Below are 26,442 nucleotides of genomic sequence, written 5' to 3'. Positions count from 1 at the left end.
CCCTACCCGGTCATTCCCCAAGGAATGAGGGGGGAGGACCCCACACTGCGGCGATAACCAGCCCACAGACCCTAAATCAGGAGATCAGGAGGCCGGTCGTGGGCTCACAGCATCTGGGGGAGGGGGGGCTAGGCCCCAACAACCAGAGTCTGTTTCCCAATCTAGCAGCTGAACGCTCCCCCCCCCACCCCCGACAGCAGAGCCCCTCTCACCTCGGGAAAGCCAGGCCCAGTTCGTGGCACTATGCTGCCCGATCAGGCAGCCGAATGTCTCGAGCCTCCCGCCGTCACCCCGGGCCTCAAGGCAGAAGGCAATGACTGCCAACTGGAAGGGAGGCCCAGAGGCTGCGCAGGATGGACAGCCTAGCAAAAGGCAGCCTCAAGGCCGATGGCAGACAGGCCATCTTCAGCGGAGTCCCTGAACAGCAAGGGGATCATCTGGGGGGAGGGGCCCCGCAACCACGAGACTGCCGCTGCCCGACTCAACAGCCATGTGCCAATCCTCCACCACGGTTCCGGGCTCACCAGGCACAGCGCACATAGCAGCGGGGAAGCGACCCAGAGCCTCCAGACGCAGTCTGCACCTCAAGTAAGGGGGGGTGAGGGGGCAGCCAGCGCCACCGGCACCCACACTCCCGGTGCCCGGCACTACGACCGACTCCCAGGCCACGCCCCCTCACGTCCCAAGAGCAGTTTACCGAAAGTCCAAAGCTGCAGCCCGGAGAGAGAGCGTCACTGCCAGGTTTCTCAGGATCGGAGGCGATGGGGAGCTCCCGAACCGCACCACAGCCGCAAAGGAAGGTCTGGCGGGGTGCTGGCAGGGACTCACCGGGCAGGAATCACAGCCACCAGGTACAGCCCCAGAGGCGGAGTCGCCATCTTATGCCCTAGGGCCACGGAGTTTTACAAGGCAAAAGTCAGTCGTGGAGAGGATCTGGGCCGGGATTTTTTCAGTTGGTAGCCGGCCAGACCAAGGTGGGGCCCCGAATGTCAAGCAGGTAAGGAGGAGGACACTGATGCTTGTGGAGCGGATGACAGAAGGGGTCCAGAGCACTCTTAGAGTGCGACCGCCATCTTGACACTCAAAGCCACGCTCCCCCTTTAAGAGAATTCTTAAGTGTAGAAGAGAGTAGCTTACATTTGTTAAGACCCAAGGTTAGCCTTACCTGGATAGATGACAGTCTCATTCTGAAGCCTACCTTTTCCAGTTCATTGGTCCTGCTGATTCTGAGACTCCACCACACAACCCAGTCTTCTCAGAAACCTTCCTCAACTTCATCTCTGACATCACCCTCAAACAAACCAATCCATGCATTGTGGGTGATCTCAACATGTGGTTTGTCAGACTACTACTATTTCAAAGCAGATCCATCATATTTATCTTTAAACCTACACTAATTGGTCTTTAGGCCGTTTCATTCAGTTGGACACAGTCTCAATGTAATCTTCATTTTCTCAGGATTTATAACAGGAAACCAACTGCCCGAAATTACCACTATGGTGGAAAAGCTTCCACCTAAATAAATCAACTGCTGCAAGACTAAGAATATTATCATAATTAATTCAACAATAACGACATTAAACATAATTAAGGGGTCAGATTTGTATACAAATAGTATAAATTATCAGTTTGTATAATCTACAATAAATCAATAACATTTACAGTCTGGTTTAGAATTGGATTTACAGTTACTTGATTGGCTGGAGTTCACACCACCTATTGAATAAGAATTAGCTTCTCTAGAGTATGACTGTGACTACTAGTCATTAAAACTACTAAGGATTAACAAAACTGATAATGGGTACCACTTCATGTTTGTGAACCTATGAAAATACTAAGGCTGAGGAACTGTGATTACAGGCAAATGAAATTCTCTCTGCTCATATGTCCTGATTTATGAGCTGAGGGAGGCTGAGGCACATGTGTGGAATTTCGCAATTGTACATCTTTCCACCATTCATCAAATATGTTTAGTGGTAGTGCAACAAGCACAGACTGCCCACGGTTCTGAATTGTAGGATGGGCATAATTAAGCCTCAGCTAAGGACGGCTATCTCTAAAAATATGAAAAACAAATGTTTGCAGAACCAGCACTCACTTACCTGTCAGTGGTATACACAGCCATGCTATTGATATCCTTTTCGTCCTTAGACTGACTCTGCAGCTGTTTAATGTGGTCTGTTAACTTTGTTACAATCTGTTCAGCTTTCCATCTTTTTTCTCGCTCTTGGTCCAATTCTTGAACTAGTGCCTAGAAAAAATGCTACAATTAGGCTCAAAGATGTTATGATTTTAATTTTGTTTTTACAAACTGTAAATTCACTGAACAAAACCAAAGGTTAAAGTAACATTATAGTTAGGTGTGATCAAGGTTGTTTTTTTTTTAACCACAGAATTCATTGAAAAAAACAAAGGCTAAAGAAATGTTATAATTAGGTAAATTTCTCAGTGAAAACATGAATTTTTTTAACTAAAAAAAATAAACCACAAATTCATGTTAAAGGTGGAAGCGCTAGCTGTAACTTGCTTCCCCGCCATACACCGTTTATGATCTCGCATGACATCACTTATGAAATGTTCTATGACATAATTTGACATCACTTATGATATCTCAAATGACACCACTGATGACATCGCCGATGATCTCATCCAATCTTCGCTTGTCCGCATACTGGTCTATAAATTAATATGGTATTAGAGGACTGACAGAGAGTACAAACTAGCCCACGTGTGCAAAGTTGACCTCTACCATACACTTCACAGCTAGCATAGTGCAGATTAACAAGTCATGTCAAAAAGAACTTTATTTCGGCTATACAGCCATAAAAGCGCAGTTAAAAAATATATTTCATAAAATTCAGTAGGTAATTATACATAGGTATGAGAGTCAGGTATAATATCTTAAACAGCAGTAAATTTGTTATAGAGAACTGTGATACTTTCTTATTGTAATATTGTCTTTCACTAACTTGATGGCCAACCCCCTCAAATATAACATGCATGGGCAGCCAAATAAACAACAAGATAGAATACAAAATAAGGCAGGTCGCCTTGCAAGGATGTTATTTAGCTATTAAAACAAGTTCTAGACCTGACCAGAGGGTCGTAGATGTCCTGCTGGTAACTTTTCCAGTACATATCTCCCCTCCCACCCTTTTTAACCAAGGGTGTGAGCCACTCTAATAAAGTTCCTTGTGGACTGACCCACCTTTTTTAATTCACCACTACTTCACGACTTCACTCGCCCTCTCACCCGCATGCACCATATGGCTGTAACAAAAGATCTCCGATGAAGAGCCCCTTTACGGGTGCCATTCAGACATTGCAGCGCCAGTCTGACGAGGAGCAGAACCCATATGATGAAGCATGACATCTAGCTTGCTAGGTGTGTGAGGGGTTTAGTTCCAAAAAGGGAAATGCCCTTTTCCCTTTTACCTTCCTCTACGCTGCACGCACTCTTGTCTCTTATATTTCCCATCGGGGAACTTTGTACCCCTCTTGTGCTACTAGTTTCCTGGATTGTACACTGGACCCCGTTAAATATCGTCCACTCACGGTTCCCCTTCTTGTTGATATACAAGAATTAATGCTCTGGGTCAGCAGTGCTAGTTTGTGTTCTTTGTAAGCGTGGGCCAAGGTCTTTTTCGAGATACTGGGGCATGTTACTTCAGGAGTGGACCAGATATTAGCCCACCCCAAAGAGTAACACGCATTCGTGACATATGACAACCATGGTAGTGTAGTTGCCCCCTGCATAGACATAATATCCCTCAGTTCCTCCCTATAAGTGGCCAACTCAGGCGTACTCCATAAGAGGCGCCAGAAAAGTAGGGGACGAGAGGCAATCATGTCAGCAATAGGGCAGATGCCCAAGTCCATCCATATCTGGAATTGAGGCGGGCTTCTTAGTAGGCCCAGCAACTGTCTAGTGAAAATATTTTCAGTTACCGACAGATGCTGAGAAGAACAGTGCCCCCAGAGTTCGGCACCATATAGAGAAGCACCCCTCGCTTGGGTATTAAAGATTTCTACCGGGGGGCCAACCACTTTTTGGGTGCAATTTTTATAAACTTTCAATATACCACCCATTGACTGTGTAATTTCAGGTTGGCCTTTTTAATTTGAGTACCCCAATCCATCTGGTCATTAAGTGTAATTCTCAGATAATCAAATATGAACACTCTTTCAAGGGGTCTACCCTCCATTTGGGGATGTGGGCAATTTGTGGTTTTAGCTTTGAAGACCATGTATTTAGTTTTTTGTATATTTATCTCCAGATCGGAACTGTGGTCTCCTCGGGGTTTTTTCAACTGAGGAAGATCAAGAAAATAGCACATCTCCTTACAGGTTTGGCCTTAATTCAGACAGTTAGTGCCCTAGTCCTATCTCACATCGATTTCTCAAATGGCCTCTATTTGGGGGCGCCTATTGGCCAACTTAAAAGATTGCAATACTTGCAAAATCAAGCTGCGAGACTTATCTGCAAAGTCCCGAAGTGGGAATCAATTAGACATGGACTAGAGACTTTGCACTGGCTGCCTGTGGAACAGAGAGCTACATTCAAGGTGGGCTGTATTGTGTTCAAGGCTTTGGAGGGTAAGGGTCCCATGTTCCTTAGACTACTACTGCGCAAATACAAACCCTTGCGCAGCTTGAGATCAATCCACAAAGACCTACTTGAGGTCCCTCGTTTCAAAAAGAAACGTCAGGGAGGCAGCAGTTTTCAATTTTTAGCTGCTTCACTGTGGAATTCCCTTCCTTTGACTCTGCGACACAGTAAGGACCTCCTTGCCTTTAGGAAGGCATTTAAAACTTTTCTTTTTGCTCAGGCTTATTGTAAACAGTGATTGTATGTCTTCTATGTATTGTTATGTTTGACTCTCTCACCAGCGCCAAGAAGCCCTTGGGCGTATGTGCGCTTAACAAATAATAAATAACATAACATAACATAGATTCCTCAACCTGCAAAATGCACTAAACTCGTCGAATACGCGCTGCATGCCCTTTGGCGATATGGACAAAAGCAGCGTGTCGTCAGCGAACATTAGGGCTGGTATTTCAGGTTGTGCTAGCCTTGGTGAATCTATGTCCTTTAAAGCTAAGAGGGTCTCAATTAGGCCATTTAAAAAGAGGGAAAAAAGGGTAGGCGCCAACGCATCCCTGCCTCACCCCTTTCTCCACAGGGAAAGGAGCAGTTAATTCTCTTTTTTTGCCGTACCTTACCCTTGCATAGGTGTCTTCATGAAGGAGCTTCAATAGTTGGCAAAGATAGACCGGGACTCCCATGTGATAGAGAAGACCACATAACGAACCATATCGAAGGCGGACTTGAGGTCCACAAAGGTTAGATAAAGGCTACCCTCTTTTCCAATGAATTAACTGCAGTCTAAAAATGTGGTCGATGGTCGAGGTTTTTTACCTAAATCCCGCTTGTAGCGGGGTTAGGATATTCTTCTCGTAGATCCAGGATTGTAATCTCTCCAGAAGAACGCGTGCAAATATCTTTTGTGACACGTCAATCAGGCTTATTGGCCGATAATTTGCCGGGTCTAATGGGGAGCCTTTTTTAAAAATTGGGATGATTTCTGTACCGGCCCAAGTCGAAGGTAGTGTCAGGAGAAGGGTGGCTCACTGGTTAGAGCAGGCAGACCCTGGAGCAGAGGTCAGACCCGTGACCAGGGTTCAATTCCCGACGCGGCAGGGTCTTGAGCTCAAATGTCCATGGACTCGACAATTCTCGCTTCGGGTGCCTGACCTAATCATGGGTTCACACTCTGCAACTCTGGGCATTAAGCTTGCTTAATCTCCACAACGGCCCCCCGCGGCGGGATGCCTGGCTTTCACCTTGGGGATGCCCTGTAGGGGCTATCTCACAGGGAAAAGCCAGGACGGGTTCCCAAGGCAAGCGAAGAGATACCCCTTCGGGGGTCGATTCAGGCGCTATATAAGAAACATAATAATAATAATAAAAATAATACCCTGTATAATAGCATTGAATAGTATCTGGAGGTAGGGAGCCCACACCACCTGTTCAGTTCTGAATAGGTCGCCAGGGATTCTATCCAGGCCGGGGGCCTTATTAGGGAGTAGTTTCCCCAGCGCCAACGTGACTTCAGAAATTGTGCAAGGTAGTGGCTCCTCGATTGTGAAAATCTGGTCTATATTTACTGACCCATGTACTGCAAGTTCATCCGGTGGTATAGAATATAACATTTTAAAATGAGATCTTCACACTTCCCCAGCAAGGTTTGGTTCAATGGCTGAGCTGCTTTCGGAACGGCATGTTTTTACCAGATTCCAAAATGCTCTCATATCGCTTATATCCAAATCTGTTTTGATAGCTTCCCATTTTCCCTTTTCCCAGGTTGTTTTTGCTTCGGCAATCGTTTTTTTTTATAGTGTGACCTGTCTATTCTCATACGTAGAGGATCTTTATTAAACCAGGGGTGCTTAGGTTTTAAATCATAGTTTTTATAATTACCAGGGTTATAAAAGAACTCTGCCAGCTTTAGAGTCGGGTCCCGGTGGTTTGTGTTGATCAATGTTAGGGACTCCTGGCCATGATACTCTTTGAGAATACAAAGAGCTTTTTCTAGATGTGGAATAGTCCACATTTGAGCACGGAGTCTTTCAGCAAACGAAAACTTGCCTTCCAAATGCCTACCTTACTTAAAGGACATAATATATGCTTGAAACAACAAACTCGACACTGAACCTACTTAAGGACATAACAAAATTACTCACCTCCATGAACTCGATCTCCCAGAATGCCGTTTTATGAATGAAGTGAACGCCCATTGGGGAGCGAGTAATAAAATGAACCATGAAAGCAAGGTGAGCCTTCAGTGTGATTTTGTCATAGCCCAGGAAGAAGAGGCGGAGAGCCTCGAAACGCGTCAGCTTGCTGCAAACATGAGGCATTGAAAAGGCAAGCAGCTTGAGGTAAAGAAACCGGATGGTAGAAAGCTCCGAGTGTGCACTCCTGCCGCTTCAGGGCATTTGCGAGGAAAAAAAAAATATATACATATATATACATATACATACATATATATACATACCTATATATACATACATATACATATGTACATACATATACATACATATACATATATACATACATAAACATATGAAATGAAATGAAATGAAAAGAAAAAGACATTTGTACAGCGCATGGCTACCTGAAGGCTTCCCAGCGCTAGGAAGAGAGCAAACAGATATAAACTGATTATCTGGCTGGGAATAAGTGGGTCTTCAGCATTTTTCGAAAGGAGAGATGATTTTCTTCCAGACGAATATATTCTGGAAGTTCATTCAATTTTTCGGAGGCAACATAAGAGAAACGTCGACCTCCACTCCTGGCCTTCTTGATTTTTGGTACCATAGCCATGCGTTTACTTCCGCAGCGGAGAGCTCTTTCAGGACAATATGGGGAGACCATCAGCTGAAGTATTGGCGGCCCATTGGAAATCAGGATTGTGTGCGTAATGCAGAGAGATATAAACTGAACTCTCTCAGCAATTGGTAACCAGTGAAGATAATTTAACGCACCTCTTTCTGATTCTCTACGAGGAATATGAAGAAGCATACGTGCGGCACAGTTCTGTACTTTCTGAATAATGTTTATCGTGGACTGAGGTGCTCCAAGATAAAGCGCATTTGCGTAGTCCAGGTGTGACATTATCAGGGCCTGGAGAAGCAGCTTCTTTGCATGGAATGGTAGAAGGGGGAAGATTTTCCTTACCATTCCTAGCACTCCAAAGCAGCTCCCTGCAACTTTCTTTGCCTGAATCTTCTAGTTGAGTCTGTCATCAAGCCAAACCACTAGACTCTTTCTGTGGTCTTTGGGTGTGGGCAAATTCCCCATACAGTTGGGCCATCTAATCATTGTGCTAGATTGCAGAGTTTTGCCCAGTATCTCCGTTCAATTGTAAGAACGAGCATTTCATCCAGGCAGAAACTTCTTCAAGGCACCTAGGAAGATTATTTACGCCTTCTCCTACTTGATTAAGGGATACAATTAGTTGGGTATCATCGGCGTACGTCACTATTTGAATGCCAAATAATTCCTCAATTGTTGCCAAGGGGTGCATATAGACATTAAAAAGGGTAGGGCTTAATGAGGGCCCTGTGGCACTCCACAATACAATGGCATGAGCTCTGAAGTTGTATCCTCTTCAAACACCTGGAATGATCGATTTTCCAGGAAGGATGTTAACCACCTCAATGCGTTTCCTGTCACCCCCAAATCTTGGCACCTGGAGATAAGAAGTTGATGGTTGACGGTATCAAAGGCCGCACTGAGGTCTAGGAGGATTATTGCTACTACTCCTCCTGCATCCATAATTTTTCTCGCTTCTACAATTATGACCACCAGAGCGGTTTCAGTGCCTAGGTGGGATCTGAAACCCGTCTGTGTTGGATGCAGGTGATCATTGTCCTCAAGAAAAGTGGACAGAGTGGAGTTTACATATTTCTCAGCCATTTTGGCTATTCCGGGTAATAATGAGATAGGGCGATAATTTGCCGATACCTCAGAATTGGATCCTGCCTTTTTTAACAGGGCTTTTACCATGGCTTTTTTCCACTGAGCAGGTACCTTCCCAGCGTCCAGAGACAAGTTAATAAGTGCGGCAATAGTAGGGGCTACTGTTGAAGCTACTTTATTCAGAATGGTGGGGGGAGCCCTGTCTCTTGGGGAGCCTGATCTTAGCTTGGCCAGTAAGAATATGGCGCCCTCAAGCATCAAAATCGGGAAGGATTCAAGACTGGGTTGTAAAGGATCTTTTTTTACTTCCGGTTGTTGTTCATTTTCCAGTTTATCAGATGTTGAGAAAGCTGAGTAGATCCGCTCAATTTTGGCATGGAAAAACTCACCGAGGTTATTACATCTTCCCGGTGAGTCACTTGAGTTAACCATATTGGGTGGAGGAGTGGTAAGAGATCTAAATATTTTAAAGATTTCTCGAGGGGTGTTTGAAGCTGATAACATTTTAGCCTCGTAGAATTTAGATAAATTTCCAATTTGTAAAGTTTTACAGCTACACGGTAGGCTTGCTTTTTTTCTAGTGAAAAGTCTTTCCTCCACTGCCTCTCTAGCTGTTTGCATTTGCGTTTTAAATCTTTTAGCTCAGGGGTATACCACGCTACACTCTTGGGACCCTGTTTTATATTTTTGCAGCTTTTTGGAGCTAACTGGTCCAAGGAGGCTTCGATCCAACTATCAAATTGTCCATTTGTTACATCTGGGTCATCATCAAGTGTTGGGCCTGTATCTGTGAGGATGGCTGCCCAGGTTTCCAGGGGGATTTTTGACCAATTCCGGCTAAACTTCTTCAGGTGGTTTTCTGACACCTCCTTTATCGGAGGAGACCACGAGAAGGGGATCAGATAGTGGTCGCTGCAGAGTAACGGTGAGGGATTATCAACTGCTATGTCTGCGTTGTTAAAATGAATGTCCAGTTATATATATATTTTTTTTATACACATACATACATGTACATATATACATACATACACATATGCATACATACATATATATACATACATATATATAAACATACATACATATATATATATTGATACAACAATGCCTGTGACATGAGAGGCACACTGCAGGGCTCTTCCCTCCGGGCTGCAATGTCTCAGCACGCTTCACCACGTTGCAAGGAATAGTATGCCCGACGCGTTTCTGGGGGACTCCCCCCGTCTTCAGGGGCTGCTTCCAGTCGACACTCCGTGTTCGTCACCAGTTTTATGGACACTTTCTATCAGGCAAATCCGTGGACAGGCATGTGTCCTGTTTGGCTGGAATTATGGGATTTGTAGTCCATGGTGATGCAAGCACATCGATCGTCTTGGGTGAATTATGCTTGATTTGGTACCTTGAGTAGGCTGCTTATTGTGCTTTAGCGCGCTGCAATTCAATGACGAGTCCTGCGCTCTTTGCACAACCAAAGGTTTGGATGCGATGAGCTTCATCCTGCCGCTCAACGTTTTAGAACAGCAGGCGATGGTGCTCTCCCCGCGGCCAGGCAGCCGCGTAGAAATGTTGATACAACAATGCCTGTGACATGAGAGGCACACTGCAGGGCTCTTCCCTCCGGGCTGCAATGTCTCAGCACGCTTCACCACGTTGCAAGGAATAGTATGCCCGACGCGTTTCCAAACCTTTGGTTGTGCAAAGAGCGCAGGACTCGTCATTGAATTGCAGCGCGCTAAAGCACAATAAGCAGCCTACTCAAGGTACCAAATCAAGCATAATTCACCCAAGACGATCGATGTGCTTGCATCACCATGGACTACAAATCCCATAATTCCAGCCAAACAGGACACATGCCTGTCCACGGATTTGCCTGATAGAAAGTGTCCATAAAACTGGTGACGAACACGGAGTGTCGACTGGAAGCAGCCCCTGAAGACGGGGGGAGTCCCCCAGAAACGCGTCGGGCATACTATTCCTTGCAACGTGGTGAAGCGTGCTGAGACATTGCAGCCCGGAGGGAAGAGCCCTGCAGTGTGCCTCTCATGTCACAGGCATTGTTGTATCAACATTTCTACGCGGCTGCCTGGCCGCGGGGAGAGCACCATCGCCTGCTGTTCTAAAACGTTGAGCGGCAGGATGAAGCTCATCGCATCCAAACCTTTGGTTGTGCAAAGAGCGCAGGACTCGTCATTGAATTGCAGCGCGCTAAAGCACAATAAGCAGCCTACTCAAGGTACCAAATCAAGCATAATTCACCCAAGACGATCGATGTGCTTGCATCACCATGGACTACAAATCCCATAATTCCAGCCAAACAGGACACATGCCTGTCCACGGATTTGCCTGATAGAAAGTGTCCATAAAACTGGTGACGAACACGGAGTGTCGACTGGAAGCAGCCCCTGAAGACGGGGGGAGTCCCCCAGAAACGCGTCGGGCATACTATTCCTTGCAACGTGGTGAAGCGTGCTGAGACATTGCAGCCCGGAGGGAAGAGCCCTGCAGTGTGCCTCTCATGTCACAGGCATTGTTGTATCAACATTTCTACGCGGCTGCCTGGCCGCGGGGAGAGCACCATCGCCTGCTGTTCTAAAACGTTGAGCGGCAGGATGAAGCTCATCGCATCCAAACCTTTGGTTGTGCAAAGAGCGCAGGACTCGTCATTGAATTGCAGCGCGCTAAAGCACAATAAGCAGCCTACTCAAGGTACCAAATCAAGCATAATTCACCCAAGACGATCGATGTGCTTGCATCACCATGGACTACAAATCCCATAATTCCAGCCAAACAGGACACATGCCTGTCCACGGATTTGCCTGATAGAAAGTGTCCATAAAACTGGTGACGAACACGGAGTGTCGACTGGAAGCAGCCCCTGAAGACGGGGGGAGTCCCCCAGAAACGCGTCGGGCATACTATTCCTTGCAACGTGGTGAAGCGTGCTGAGACATTGCAGCCCGGAGGGAAGAGCCCTGCAGTGTGCCTCTCATGTCACAGGCATTGTTGTATCAACATATATATATATATATATATATATATATACATACATATACATACATATACAGAAATATATATACATATATGCATACATATACATATATAAACATACATATAAACATATATAAACATACATATACATACACATATATAAACATAGATACATATATAAACATACATATATACATATATATATACATACATATACATACATATATATACACATATATAAACATAGATACATATATAAACATACATATATACATATATATACATACATATACACATATATATATATATATATATATATATATACATATACATACATATACATATATGGCTAACGAAGAAGACCGTCTGGTTGAAACGCGTCGCCAATAAACGCAATTTTCTACACGGACCCTGGTGTGCGAGTCTTTTTGTGGTTCCTGGGAACGTACTTGCTGTGGGAGCCCTTTCGCACACATACATATACATATATATAGATACATCCTGTGAGTGCGGCGTTTCTTCTTTGTTGAAACAGGAGCTGTAATTTTACGTATGGGTCACCGCCATACTAACTGCACCCGTCCACAAGAGTGCGAGGATTGCCTTGTTGGTGAACTTTGGAGCGTTAATTGATATCAACATCAAGGTAGACGAAAGAGACAGGTATGCTCCAGGACAGCTTCCACCCGCCCCCCTTTAAGATTTTGGAGCATAAATTGCAGATCCTTGCACAACATAGATACAATATCCACGACTTTCTCGTTGAAAATCAACCTGATGCTATATTCCTGACCGAGACGTGGCTCAGAGACTGCTCAGGCCCGGATATTGCAGATGCCATTCCCTCTAATGATGCCATTCTTCGTCAGGATAGAGTTTCTGGCAGGGGTGGAGGAATTGCAATTATTTACAAGAATGTATATACTTGTAAATTGGTAGATACCACTCAAAAAGATTGTGAATCAGCCCTTTTCAAATTGTCCATTACCCCCCAATTCACGCTGTCAGGACTATTGGTTTACCGTCCCCCTGGGACAGCGAGCCCATGGATAACATCATTACCGGATTTCCTAGCTCCAGTAATGCTTAAAGCGCCGAATTTTATGATCTTAGGGGACCTAAATATACACTTAGACGACCATGAGTGCCCTAATAGGAATCAGCTTCTCTCCATTTTGGAAGCTTTTAACCTTCAACTTCTAAACACAGGTCCCACACACTGTGCTGGTCACTTACTGGACCCGATCTTATCCAACCTGTCTCTAGACTGTTCTCGTGAAGCCCTACAAATCGCCTGGTCCGACCACTTAGCTGTCCCCTTCTCCTTTGATATGGCTGAAACAGCAATAAGACCTGAGGTGGAAACTACGAGGCCAGTTCGGAATTGGGGGAAGATCAACATGCCAGAACTCAATAAATTATTGATTAAAACACTTCCGTGTGTTGAACTACCAGTTGCTGCACTCAATTGCGCCACTGATCTCTGGCTAACCACTGCGGTCAATACAGCGCTACCAATGACATCAAATCCCGCACTTTCACACCATCCCCCTGCTCATGGTACTCGGAACAACTTAAAAGCCTCCGCTCACATTGTAAGACCTTGGAGCGTAAATGGAGACAAGGCTATTCTCCTTCACGTAAAGCCATATATAAAGAAGCCTTGAAAAAGTACCACAACAGTTGTAAAACGGCTAAAGCAGACTACACAAGAAAAACTGTGACTGATACACAAACCTGCCCAAAGGTGCTATTCTCTGTTGTTAAAAAATTGACTGGTGCTAACTCTACCCCTCCTCCTCCGGCACTTGATGCCACCCAGTGTCAGTCCTTAGCAGATTACTTAATAAATAAAGTTGATCTTATCTACGACAATTTCACTACACTTCCAGGTACTACGTGCATTGCCCCTGATATAGTCCAGGAATTGGTAAACGCTGACACTGATGCAGTAATCACTACTTGGCAGCCTCTAGATGCCACTTCCTTTCTCTCCTATTTAAATAGTGTGCGATCGGGCTCCCCACAGGACGCTCTCCCGGCCAAAATACTAAAACAATTAGATCCCCTCACTCATCCCACCATCATTAAATTACTTAACGCTTCTCTGAGCGAGGCCCATGTCCCCCAACCTTGGAAACACGCCATGGTTGTACCGTTATTAAAAAAACTGGGTGCAGATCCTTCTAACCCTGCCAACTTTCGCCCCATATCTTTGTTGCCAATCTTCTCAAAGATATTGGAGAGACATATAAATTCTCAGCTCTCTAAACTGGTCGAAAACACTGCTTTTCTCCATCCTTCTCAGTCGGGCTTCGGCCTAGGCACTCAACTGAGACAGCCCTCCTGGGGGTAACAGAGAGTCTTAGGCACGGTGTCGATCAGGGAAACACCATGGCGCTCATCCTCCTGGATTTGAGCGCAGCCTTCGACACCGTGTCGCATTCCATCCTCATTGACTCTCTGAAATCTCTAGGTGTGGCAGGCCAGGCCTTGGCCTGGCTGGTGTCTTTCCTCAACGATCGAAGCTTCCAAGTGTTTTCTTCTAAGGCAGCCTCCGCCATCTGCCCATCCACCCGCGGCGTCCCCCAGGGCTCAATCCTTAGCCCTTTATTATTTAACATTTATGTTAAACCCTTGGCAACCATAGTCGAACAAGCTGGGTTAACCCTGTTTTCCTACGCAGATGACACCCAGATTGTCTTCTCCTTATCGGGGAGAGACGAGAACAATATCCCCGCACTCAAGTCGGGCCTCACTCTTGTGGCCGATTGGATGCGGAGAAACTGTCTCAAGCTGAATGGGGAGAAGACCGAGGTGGTCATTCTGGGACAGAACAAGCATCTATGGGGTCCCCGCCATTGGCCCACCGAACTGGGAAATGCGCCTACACCATCTACTGCAGTTCGTAACCTGGGTGTCATTATTGACGACAGGCTAACTATGAGACAACAGGCTACTAAGGTTTCAGCCATCTGCTTCTCAACACTACGGTGGCTTCACAAGATTCTGTGGATGCTCCCCCTCTCCTCCCGCAGAACCGTAGTCCAGGCACTTGTAACATCACGCCTGGACTATGGCAACATTCTCTACTTGGGCGCAGATAAAGCCACTATACATGTGCTGCAGGTGGTGCAAAATGCGGCTGCGCGTCTGCTAAAGAACGTCCCCAGACTCACTTCAGCCACTGCCGCCTTGCGTGACCTTCATTGGTTGAGCATCCCTGAACGCATTAAATTCAAGGCACTCTGCTACATGTTCAAGGCCAAGCAGGGCAGCGCCCCAGCATATATTCAGGGGCTGGTAAAACCCTACAGACCCCTGCGCTCACTAAGGTCATCGGACACTGGTAATTTCACAGTACCAAGATGGAAGCTGACAAAAATGGGAGGCCGCTCCTTTTCGACTCTGGGTCCTAAACACTGGAACTCCCTCCCATTGGCATTAAAATCTGAGACCAACTTACTCCGCTTCCGTAAGGCTCTGAAGACTCTGCTTTTTACTAAGCGTGACCAATAGTCGGCTGTGGCCTCAAGTCAAGGTGTTACTCCCTCCTTCTTCTACAGTCTATCCCTGGCGCCGGGAAACCCATTGTGGGTAGCTGTGCACGATATAAGCTTGAATAAATAAATAAATATCGGCAATTGCACCGCCATGCAGGAATAAGTGTACTGCCGTCGACGGAGTTGACAGTTATCTATACTGTTGGAGTTGTTACTTATAGACCAGCTCCAGCGGCATGTGCAGGAAAGTCCAGTGGCTGGACGAGGGACCTCATAAGGAAGTACTGATTTAAATGCGCAGGGGAGATGCCCATACAGAAAATGAACAGCCATACAGGCAGGATATGGTTCCCTCAAGCGTCTTACTGAACTATATATCCCAGAATGCATCATAGGGATTAGATATCATTCCCGGGGATGCTGTCCTCTTTCTCTGTTGAAACTGCTACATCCGATCATAACAGATGTAACTGTTTAAATCGACATCATCATGTCAGAATGTGCTGTGACACTTAACAAGCTGATGAAGACAGCACGCCGAAAACGCGTTACTTGTTAATTAAAGCACCTCTGATGGGGTCCTGTGAGTGCGGCGTTTCTTCTTTGTTGAAACCGGAGCTGTAAGCATATACATATATACATACATATACATATATACATACATAAACATATATATATATATACATATACATACATACATACATACATATACATACATACATACACATACATACAAACATATACATACATACATACATACATATACATATATTTATATATAAATATTTATTATCTACTGGTGGTCGCCAGGAGATAGTTATAGTTTGGACCTATTTTCCATAGGAAATCAGCAACATTCTATTTGGAATAACTTTGGCGCCGGTTGAGGAATCTTCACGAAATTATCGAAACTAATGGCCAGCTCCGGTCCACTCCTATCCTGAAAGTCTCGGGGTGATTCGTCAAGCGGAGGCCGAGAATAAAGGGGGATCCCAAAACATGTTTTCCCCATGCAATTTTCCATAGGAACTGTTCATTGCGGCTACAGCCCGAACTGCTGAACGGAAATACACCAAATTTGGCAAAAAGGTAGTCCTTAGTTCAGACTCCTGCCTTTTGCTTAAAAGGTGTAAATCTGTTCAGTAGTTCCTGAGAAAATCACAATTAACAGTACATATATATCTATGGGCACGCAGGATTTGAGCACCCTGCCGAGCACGAGCTGTATGCTAATTGGCTGTCAACACTACAAACCAGGAAGTGTTGGCAGCCATCTTGTGCCTCAGTAGAATGGAGGCACAAGAAACCTAAATAAAAACCGCGCGAAACGCGAAAAGGGGGCAGGGTAGAAACCCCCTGACCCCCTAGGCCTGCTCATGGGGTCCTACAAGGACCCCCAGGGCCCCAAAATGTTTTTTTTTGGTTTTTAAAAAAATCGGCAAAATCCGCGCAATCTCTTTCAATACTGAGGGTCCCCGATGGCCAAATAGCCCAACAGGTATCTCCAGTATGCGCCAGGGAACTGTGTTGCAGACAGGTGTTCAGAGGCCACAGCCCTTTTTACACCTCTCTGCAACGCAGCTCTGTGGCACTTATTGGAGGTACCTAGTGGGCTAGTTTGATCCTAGGGACCCTTAGGATTGAAGGGGACTTAATCTCTAAACTTAGAACGGCCACAGGGCGCGTTTACACAGTGGTAAAGGGAGGGGAAGGGGCCTGAGGTGATGTGTGCAAACACGCCCTGTGGCGCGTTTTAAGTTGGGGGAAACATTTCCCTTTAATCCTGAGGTACCTTGGGGGCCAAGTAGCCCACCAGGTGCTTCCAGGAAGCGCCACTGCGCTGCTTTTTAGAGAGGTGGTACAGGCCGTGCCCCTTTTTACATCTCTCTGCTACGCAGCTCTGTGGCGCTTACTGGATGTACTTAGTGGGCTAGTTGGACTCTAGGGACCCCAAGGATTGAAGGGGAATTATTTCCCCAATTTAAAACATGCCACAGGGCGTGTTTGCACAGTGGTGAAGGGAGGGGATGGTGTAGGAAAGTATATCTATATATACTGGTCCGAAGTAAGATCAGCCGAAATACGAATTCAGATTTACTCACCTGTTATCAGCAGAGACCTCAGTGCTGCATCTTTGAGTCCAGTACTGATCCTGAAAAGTAATTCGAACCGTAGGCTAACATTGACTGGTTTCACTTGGAAATTCTTCGAAGTGTGGAGTTTTGGAACTTTGAAATATTCCTCTAAAATCAGCCGAACTACAAATTCCGATTTACTCACCTGTTATCAGGAGAGAACCCAGTGCTTCATCTTTTAGCCCAGCACTAACCCTGAAAAGTAATTCTAATTGTACTTACCAGTAACTTGTATTTCCTTCCATACAAATCCATTGTCTGGTTTTCATCAGAAAAGTTTCCGTCTATTTTCACAAACTACAAATATTCCTTAAAAATCGCCTGTATGACTTAAATGCATTCTTTCAACTGTTTACAGGAGATGCACCAGTGCTGGATGCAAGATCCACCACTAAGTAAGAGAAAGTAACGATAACACTACTTACCTGCTAAGTGAATTTCCTCCCATAGGATAATATTGTTGATTCTATGTGAAAAAATGTTTGTGTCAACTTTTAAAATACAATAACTTTCCTTAAAAATCACTACTGTAACCAAAACGCCTCTATCCACTGTTTACAAGCGATCTCCTTGGACTGAATCTAGGATCCAGTCCTGTGATTAGAAAAGTAATCCATAAAGTAACTAATTGCATTTAACTAGAAATTCCCATTGAGTTCAATGTTGTATTGTGTTTGAAATTGTGTTGCCCATTGCAACAACTGTAACAACTGTACTTAAAAGTCTATAGCCTAATGCAACGTATTTAAACTAAAGTAATTCATTCTGAGAAAGTATATTTTGTAATGTAATGTATAATGTAATTATAATGTAATTTAAAAAAAAATACCTAAAAATAGTTTAAAAAAAGTAGTAAATCAGTATAAAAAAACATATATAACAATTAATACATTTAAAAATTGTCATTTACAAAACCTTTGAAATTCATTGAAAAAACATAGGTTTCAGACATGTTATAGTTAGGAATTAGCATTTAAAAAACCTTAGAAATTCACTGAAAAAACCATAGGTTTTTAGGGTGTTATATTTAGCAGGACATTTTAGTCGTACAAAACCATTAAAATTCCTCTGTTATAGTTAGTTGTACTAACTATAACTCGTGCCCCCGCAATCAACTGCTGATGACTTCACATATTACATCACTCATGACATGGTCAGTGACATCACTTATGACAACACTGACCATTTTTTTTTCAACGGTGCTCTGTTTCGCCAGGTCAACGGTACAGCTATAGGATTCTGCTTTGCTCCCAGCTTCGCAAATTTATTCATGGGAAGCTGGGAGGAGAGCATCCGATTCGATCCTGTTTTTCAACCAGAATTTGAACATGTGTCGATGTGGCTTCGCTACATCGACGACTTGTTTACCATTTGGAGGGGATCGGAGGTGGAAGCCTTGAGTTTCATTGAGAAGCTCAACGACAACAATCAGAATATTGTGTGGAGTGAGATCATGAGCAGAACTGAAATCGAGTATCTTGATGTTAAACTGCAGGTCAAGGGGAACAAGATGCTCACTTCTATTCATCGCAAGTCCACTGCTGGCCAAATGTCCTCGATGCCCTCAGCAGTCACCCTGATACTCTGAAGTAGAGTATTCCGTACAGGGAACTGCTGAGGGCAAAAAGGAACTGCAACATTAATGAGGCTTACTTACTTGAAAGTAAGATTATCGCAGAGAGTTTCAGGGAGAGAGGTTATCCCAATTGGGTGCTGAAGACGGCACTCAAGAGAGCGGCAAAGATAGAGAGGATACAGAACATCTCCGACAAACCATTAACTGTTGAGAATGAGGGGAGTAAGACCAGGATACTTACATTCAGCTCTGATGCACAGGCTATCAAAAGGATCGTTACCAAGAATTGGGGGATTCTCAAAAGTGATACAAGGATTGGGGACGGTATCCCTGAGAAACCCAGCATTACGTATCGAAGGGGGAGAAACATCAGGGACATGCATCTACCACCTATCCACTTAGCGGCATGCAGGGTTTTGAGGGTTTTTACCCTTGCGGCCACTGTAAGGCCTGTAGGTACAGCAAATGTCACAACAGGTAAGCCACAAAGGGGTTAACAAGAACATTATTCAATTCCTAACATGTAGCTTTGTTTTCGTCGTATATGCTATAGAGTGCACATGCAAACTATGGTATATAGGAAGCACTACATGCATGGCCAAGAAAATAATTTTGGAGCAGTCGTGCCATTACCACTACGATCCAAAATATCCTGTGGCCTGACATTTCAGGGAGAAATATTTCTCAAATGTTAAGGAACTGAGTTACATCATTTTGGAACAGGTCAACAAAAACCCCAGAGATGGGAACAGGGTCCTCAAATTACGCCAGAGAGTCTAACCTCATTATTGACTTCTAAACCAAAACACCACAGGAGTTCTGAATCAGGAAGAAGAATTGTCTGTACATCTCAAAGAATAATTGTACACATCAGTATAACTGTTTTGCCATGTGTTTTATCTCATTTTCTATAATCCATGACCCGTTATGTGCCCAAGATGTTAGAAATATTTCTAGTAGTTATGATGCTACTGTGTTCAGTAGGGTCAGTTGATCCTGTGTTTTAAATTCTTGTTTTCCTTCTTTTATTTTGCAGGAAGAAAGGAAGGGGTCCAAGTCACCAGCACTCACCTTACACGGGATTCCTACCCTTTTTCTCTTCTCTTCTTTTTCAAGAGCACTTCGACAAAAATTTATGACAGCACATCTAGCTATAGTGTCAACATAGTAACTTCAAGTGCACGGGACTTCACAGCATGTCCTTTTCACTATTTTGATTGAGGACGCATGGGACCACACTGTGGCACTTTTGTAGCCTCTCCGGTCAATCCGCCCCTTCTTGTCCTGACTCCCCTGTCATTTTTTTACTTGTTTGCATAATGTATTATTCGGCATGACCACCTTGAATTTATAGGAGTTTTTGACCACTTGGTAATACTGTGTACTCTCTCTTGATGGATGAGCAGAATGATATATTAATGGGGTGATTTTTTACTCTGGTCTGAGACGTAGTCTCAGAGCCTTTATCTTTTCCCATTAAGTGTGGTAACTAGGGGAGTTGTGTGACTGGATTGTCAACGTAACTTTATTTACAATCGCGGCTACCGCAACTCACACATTTTGCGTGAGTCCCGTGACACGGTGTCTAGCTCACGTGTCGCTGGGACTGTAATTCGAGCCCTACTGAATGTGACAGACTCAGCTGGAAAATTCTGTGTTTCTCACAAATATGGACAGTGCAGCAATCTATATGCTTTTAGAGATCTGTGGGCATTTTTATTGACTCCGTTGCTCGCGATATATATATATATATATATATATATATATATATATATATATATATATATATATATATATATATATATATATATATATATATATATATATATATATATATATATATATATATATATATATATATATATATATATATATATATATATATATATATATATATATATATATATATATATATATATATATATATATACCGCGAGCAACGGAGTCAATAAAAATGCCCACAGATCTCTAAAAGCATATAGATTGCTATATATATATATATATATATATATATATATATATATAATATCCAGCTCCCGTGAAGAAAAACTCCGTGGAAGAAGGCACAGGCACAAAGTGGTTTTAGGATTCGGCATCAATTTATTGCATCATGTCGCCCTCGATCCCAGGTACAAGAAACGTTTCAGCCTTCACAGAGGCCTTTCTCAATATATATATATATATATATATATATATATATATATATATATATATATATATATATATATATATATATATATATATATATATATATATATATACACTGAAAAAACCATAGGTTTCACACCAGTTATAGTTAGCTGGAAATTTTACTGACATAAAACCATTGAAATTCCACGTTATAGTTAGTTGGACTCACTATAACTTGCGCGTGTAATGCACTGCTGATGACGTCACATATTACATCACTCATGAAATGGTCAGTGAAATCACTAATGACATCACTGATGACACCATCCAGTGAATGTGTGCCTTTCTGAAAAATAAATATGTTTTATATATGTATATGTAAAGGTCAATGGAAGAATAAATGTTTAAATAAGTGTCTTAATGGATGTTTTTTTATAAAAAATGTATTGGTTAACTGGCTTATTAAGTGTATTTTAGTGAATACATATATTAGCGAATATTGTTTAAATATTTAAAGGTTTGTATCAGTGTTTCACTTTGTGTATAAGTGGCTGCATGGGTTGGTGAGTAGCTACATGTGTGTGTATATGGGTTATTAGATGTTGTTTAGTATCAGTATGAGTGTCTGTATGGTCTGGTGGGGGTATTACTTAGCACATAGATGCATCAATGACTGACTCACTGTTTGTATGTGTTTGGAAGACGGCATATGTGCAGGACTGTATGGATGGATGAGTGTGTATATGTTGTGTGTGTTAGTGAGTGAATGACTGTCTCAGTAGTGTCTTTATCAGTAACTACATATGTTTTAATCTAGTATATGTGAGTATTGATGTATATAAGTGAGTATATGTGAGAGTGAGAGATTGTAAGAGTTCCTGTTTAAATAAGTATGTGTTTCGATAAGTGATTGTTTAAGAGAGTAAGTATGTGTAAGTTTCCTTAGAAGGAAGGTGGTAGTGTGTGTAGAGCTGTATATGCAAAGAAATGGATGTTCAATAGTTTATTTGCATGTGTGAATATGTGTGTGAGCAACTTTTGGAAGACTGTCGATGTGTTACAGGATGAATAGGTGTATCACTACATATGATGAGTGAGTATATGTATGAGTGACTACATAGAACTGTTGGTGAATTAGTGGATGTGTATATAAATGGTGGAATTACTGAATTGGTTGTTGTAACTGGTATGGGTATCTCCTTTTTTTGAAAATTTTAGTTTCTATTTTTGAATATGTGTTTCAAGGGTTACAGTGAAAGGAGGTCTGTCACTCTGTCACAAGGATGGTGTCATCAGTGATGTAATGAGTGATGTCACTGACCATGTCATGAGTGATGTAATATGTGACGTCATCAGCAGTGCATTACACGCGCAAGTTATAGTGAGTCCAACTAACTATAACGTGGAATTTCAATGGTTTTAGGTCAGTAAAATTTCCAGCTAACTATAACTGGTGAGAAACCTATGGTTTTTTCAGTGAATTTAATAGGTTTTTTAAATGCTAATTCCTAACTATAACTGGTGTGAAACCTATGGTTTTTTCAGTGAATTTCAAAGGTTTTTTAAATGTTAATTCATTTCTATATCGAGGTTCTAACCTACGATTTTTTTATAAATTTGCTGTTTTGAGTAAGTATTAAATATTATTTGTTTTTTTTGTTTTTTTTTAATCATTTTTTCCTGGGGGGCTCTGGGTGCGCGCTCCGGTAAACTCTCCGGAAAGCGCACCCAGAGCGCTACTTTCGTTCGTGAAAAAAAATATGAATGAAAAGTAAATAACAACGCAGGACATTTAGTACCATACATATAAAAGCAGTTTTTTTTAAAATAAGGAAATGATAATGATTTTGCATTTCCGTGAAACTATCAAAACGTCACTTCGGCGCGCAGCGTGAGCGCCCCCGGAAGCGCCTACGTTCCCGCCGCGTATGCGCCCCGGAAGCGCCTACGTTCGCGCCGCGTGTGCGCACCCGGAAGCGCTCCGGTGCGCGCAGCGTCAGCGCGTCAAGGCATGTGACCTTAAAATAACACTTTTCATTGGTTGCTAACAGTTTTTTTTACAAAGAATGAAATACCCACCCATTTCCTTCACTTCTTCTTTCACTTTTGTGACTGAAAGACCTGCCTTTTTGCTCTTGCATCTTTCTGGGTTAATCATGGCTGCCAGACCATCCAGCAGTGAAGATGAGCCTGAATTCATCGATGAAGAGCCTCCTCAGCCAAAGGTGAAGGAGCATTTCATTTGGAAATTTTTTTCAATACCACCTGACCAGAAAAAGGTTAATGCTCCAAAAGTGGAGCGCAGGACCTGCAAAAAAGTCCTGTCACGGGGTGACCCCAAAAATAAATATTCTTTTGGGAACTTCACAATGATATGGCATGTGGAGAGCAGGCACCCCCAGAATTTAGCCCGGGAAAGTGTCAGGGCTCTGGCACAAGAGGTTCCCAGTGTGGGGCCTCTACATCCACCGGAGGAGCAACTACTGCTGTGAGGGGGCGATCGCAGGAGCTGGTTCCAAATATTTAACCTGCTTTCAACAAAGGTGTCCTGAAATGCAGATACTGCGATCAACTCCTTACCTTTGGGGAGCAAAGTGTCCTGCTCATGGTTCGAGCATTGGAGAACCATCACTGCCGTTCCCAGCACTAATTGTTTTGGGGGTTTTTGCTCCTGTTGAGCAGTTTCCATTCCCTGTTTTTGTTTATGTTCTTAAAAAAGAAAAAAGAAGAAAAAAAAAGTTCTTTCAGAACTACCTCCAATTCTCATCAAAGAGCTATATTCTTAAAAAAAAGAAAAAGATTAAGTGAAGTGGAGTGCATTAATAATGGAAAGGAAAATGAGTACGAAAGAACAGGAAAGTATGAGAGGAGAAAGGAAGTGAAGTAGGGGGACTGAAAGAAGGTGAGTGTTGGGAAGGAAAGAAAGGAGAAGGAGAGTGAATATGGGAAATGTGGATATTCAAAGAAAATGTTGAAAAGGAACAGGGGTGTGGAAGGGTAAGAAAAGATGCATTGCTGGAGTTGAAGACTGAAGGCCTCATTTATGAGGCCATGCGTCACTTTTACGCCACCAGAGCGTCACTTTTTGTCACGTACCAGTGCTGTAAAAAATGCACCTTATTCAGTCATATTTACAAAGTGACACATCTAGGTAGATGCGTCACTTTGTAAGCCCCTGCGCCACATTATACCTACGTCAAGTTTAAAGTATGCAAAAGGGACGTATTGACGCAAGAAAGGGTTGTAGAGGTGACTCAGTGAAATCTATGAGACATCACTGCGTCACTTTTATGACGCTGTTGCGTCCAAATCTTACGCCTGTATCACAGCAAGCATAAGACTGATGCAAGCCCTTTCACATGGGGCCTGGCCCCATGTGAAAGGATGTGTTGCTGGAGTTGCATCATTTTTGTGACACACTCCAGCAATGCATCACTTTTGCGCTTACAGATACGTCTGAAATTGTGACGTATCTGTAAGAACTTCCAACATAATACGTCATAAATTTAATATGACGCATGAGTAGAAGACTGAAGGCCTCATTTATGAAGCCATGCGTCACTTTAACGCCACCGGAGCGTCACTTTTTGTGACGCACCAGTGCTGTAAAAAATGCACCTTATTCAGTCATATTTACAAAGTGACGCATCTAGGTAGATGCGTCACTTTGTAAGCCCCTGCGCCACATTATTCCTACGTCAGGTGTAATGTATGCAAAAGGGACGTATTGACGTAAGAAAGGGTCTTAGAGGTGACACAGTAAAATCTATGAGATATCACTACGTCACTTTTATGACGCTGTTACGTCCAAATATTACGCCTGTTTCACAGCAGGCGTGCAAGCCCTTTCACATGGGGCCTGGCCCCATGTGAAAGGATGCATTGCTGGAGTTGCTTCATTTTTGAGACACACTCCAGCAATGCATCACTTTTGCGCTTACAGATACGTCTGAAATACTGACTTATCTGTAAGTACTTGCGACATAATGCGTCATATATTTAATATGACGCATGAGTAGAAGACTGAAGGCCTCATTTATGAGGCCATGCGTCACTTTTACGCCACCGGAGCGTCACTTTTTGTGACGCACCAGTGCTGTAAAAAATGCACCTTATTCAGTCATATTTACAAAGTGACGCATCTAGGTAGATGCGTCACTTTGTAACCCCCAGCGCCACATTATTCCTGCGTCAGGTGCAATGTATGCAAAAGGGACGTATTGACGCAAGAAAGGGTCGTAGAGGTGACGCAGTGAATAATGGGGTTTTTTGGGCCCCGCGGGACCCTATTCTAGCCCCCACATCAAACCGAGGGGGTCAGGGGGGTCTACCCTGCCCCCTTATAGTCATTTCCCCCTTTTTTTTGGCCACCTCTTGTGTCTCGATCCTACCGAGACACAAGATGGCGACCGCTCCGGACAGTTTCGAATGTTTACAGACACCCGTGAGCCAATCAGCTTTCCGCGCGCAAGTCGCGTGTCGCGCCCGGTGCGCGCACCGGGGTGCGCCTATAGATATATATATTTTTTTGAACCTAAATTACTCAAAATCCACTGGAGCACATATCTTGAGACATAGCAAAGGCACATCGGGCTACCAGTCCCTACAATTTTGCCAAGTTTGGTGGAAAACCATTCAGCCGTTCGGGCTAAAAGTGAGTTTGACCGCCCTATGGAAATTAACATGTGGAAATCACGTTTTGGGACCCCCCTTTTATCTTGGCCCCCGCTTGACGAATCCCCTCGAAACTTGTAAGGAAGGACCGGAGCTCCGCGAGGCAAATTTGAGGAAATTTTCAGTCAGATTCGTCAACCGGCGCCAAAGTTATTCCAAATAGAATTTTGAGATTTTGCATTGAAAAAAATCTTAACTATAACTACCTACTGGCGACCGCCAGTAGGTAATATATATATATATATATATATATATATATATATATACATATATATATATATGCCACGATGACCCCTTTCACTCAAGATATATATATTTATGAACAAATGCTGGCTAAAGAAGATATCCAAATTTAGGATGATTAACAGTGAGCAAACATTTGGTGTATTGAGACGTAGTTATTTTACTGTGCATCTGTACCGTTTCAAAATGGCCACCGCATTACCAGTGATAGTCTCATTTGTTGTTTACCATGGAAACATTATTTATGTTGTGCTGTGTGTGTTGCCCTATTCACATGAACAAGCCTTGCATGAGGTGAAACTCGTTGTGAATTAAACAGCGGACAACCTCACGATTTGGAGTTTGTCTTACCTGAGAGCACGCTTGATGTAAGGATTCTTGCGAGGAATATATATATAAAAATATATAAGATTTCTTCACAGAACTGAGGTAAACCATTAACCATGTAAATTGCAGAACTGGGCAATATATGGCACTCTCATTGAGTGCCATATATTGAGCAGCGCCAATCAGTCTTTTGTTTGACTACCTGCCCTTTCTTCCACATGAAAAGTTGATTGACCAGAAGGTGTGCCTTAGTCCTATAAATTTATAAGCATTAGGTCCAATATGGAATCCAACTAGTGCAGCCTTTCCTCTTCCTTAGGGGATGTGGCTGATAGAAAACCACAGTGATTGTGATAAACTGCTCCACATTGAAGGTTGTCACCA

The 26,442-nt window shown here is 43.3% G+C and overlaps 1 protein-coding gene across 1 annotated transcript in view; it reads right to left on the bottom strand.

Annotated features, from left to right (window-relative positions):
- The window catches only part of LRRCC1 (leucine rich repeat and coiled-coil centrosomal protein 1), a 407,257-nt gene that overhangs the window by 262,038 nt on the left and 118,777 nt on the right, over positions 1-26,442 (bottom strand). The window contains exon 9 of the mRNA XM_086965946.1: positions 2,103-2,251. Coding sequence (XP_086822072.1) covers positions 2,103-2,251 — 149 coding nt within the window. The remainder of the gene's footprint in view (positions 1-2,102; positions 2,252-26,442) is intronic.

The sequence above is a fragment of the Lissotriton vulgaris genome, chromosome 4_1 (genome assembly GCF_964263255.1).
Source record: "Lissotriton vulgaris chromosome 4_1, aLisVul1.2, whole genome shotgun sequence".
Taxonomy (NCBI): Eukaryota; Metazoa; Chordata; class Amphibia; order Caudata; family Salamandridae; genus Lissotriton; species Lissotriton vulgaris.
Note: the sequence above shows the minus strand (reverse complement) of the source record. Positions and strands in the feature narration are given on the sequence as shown.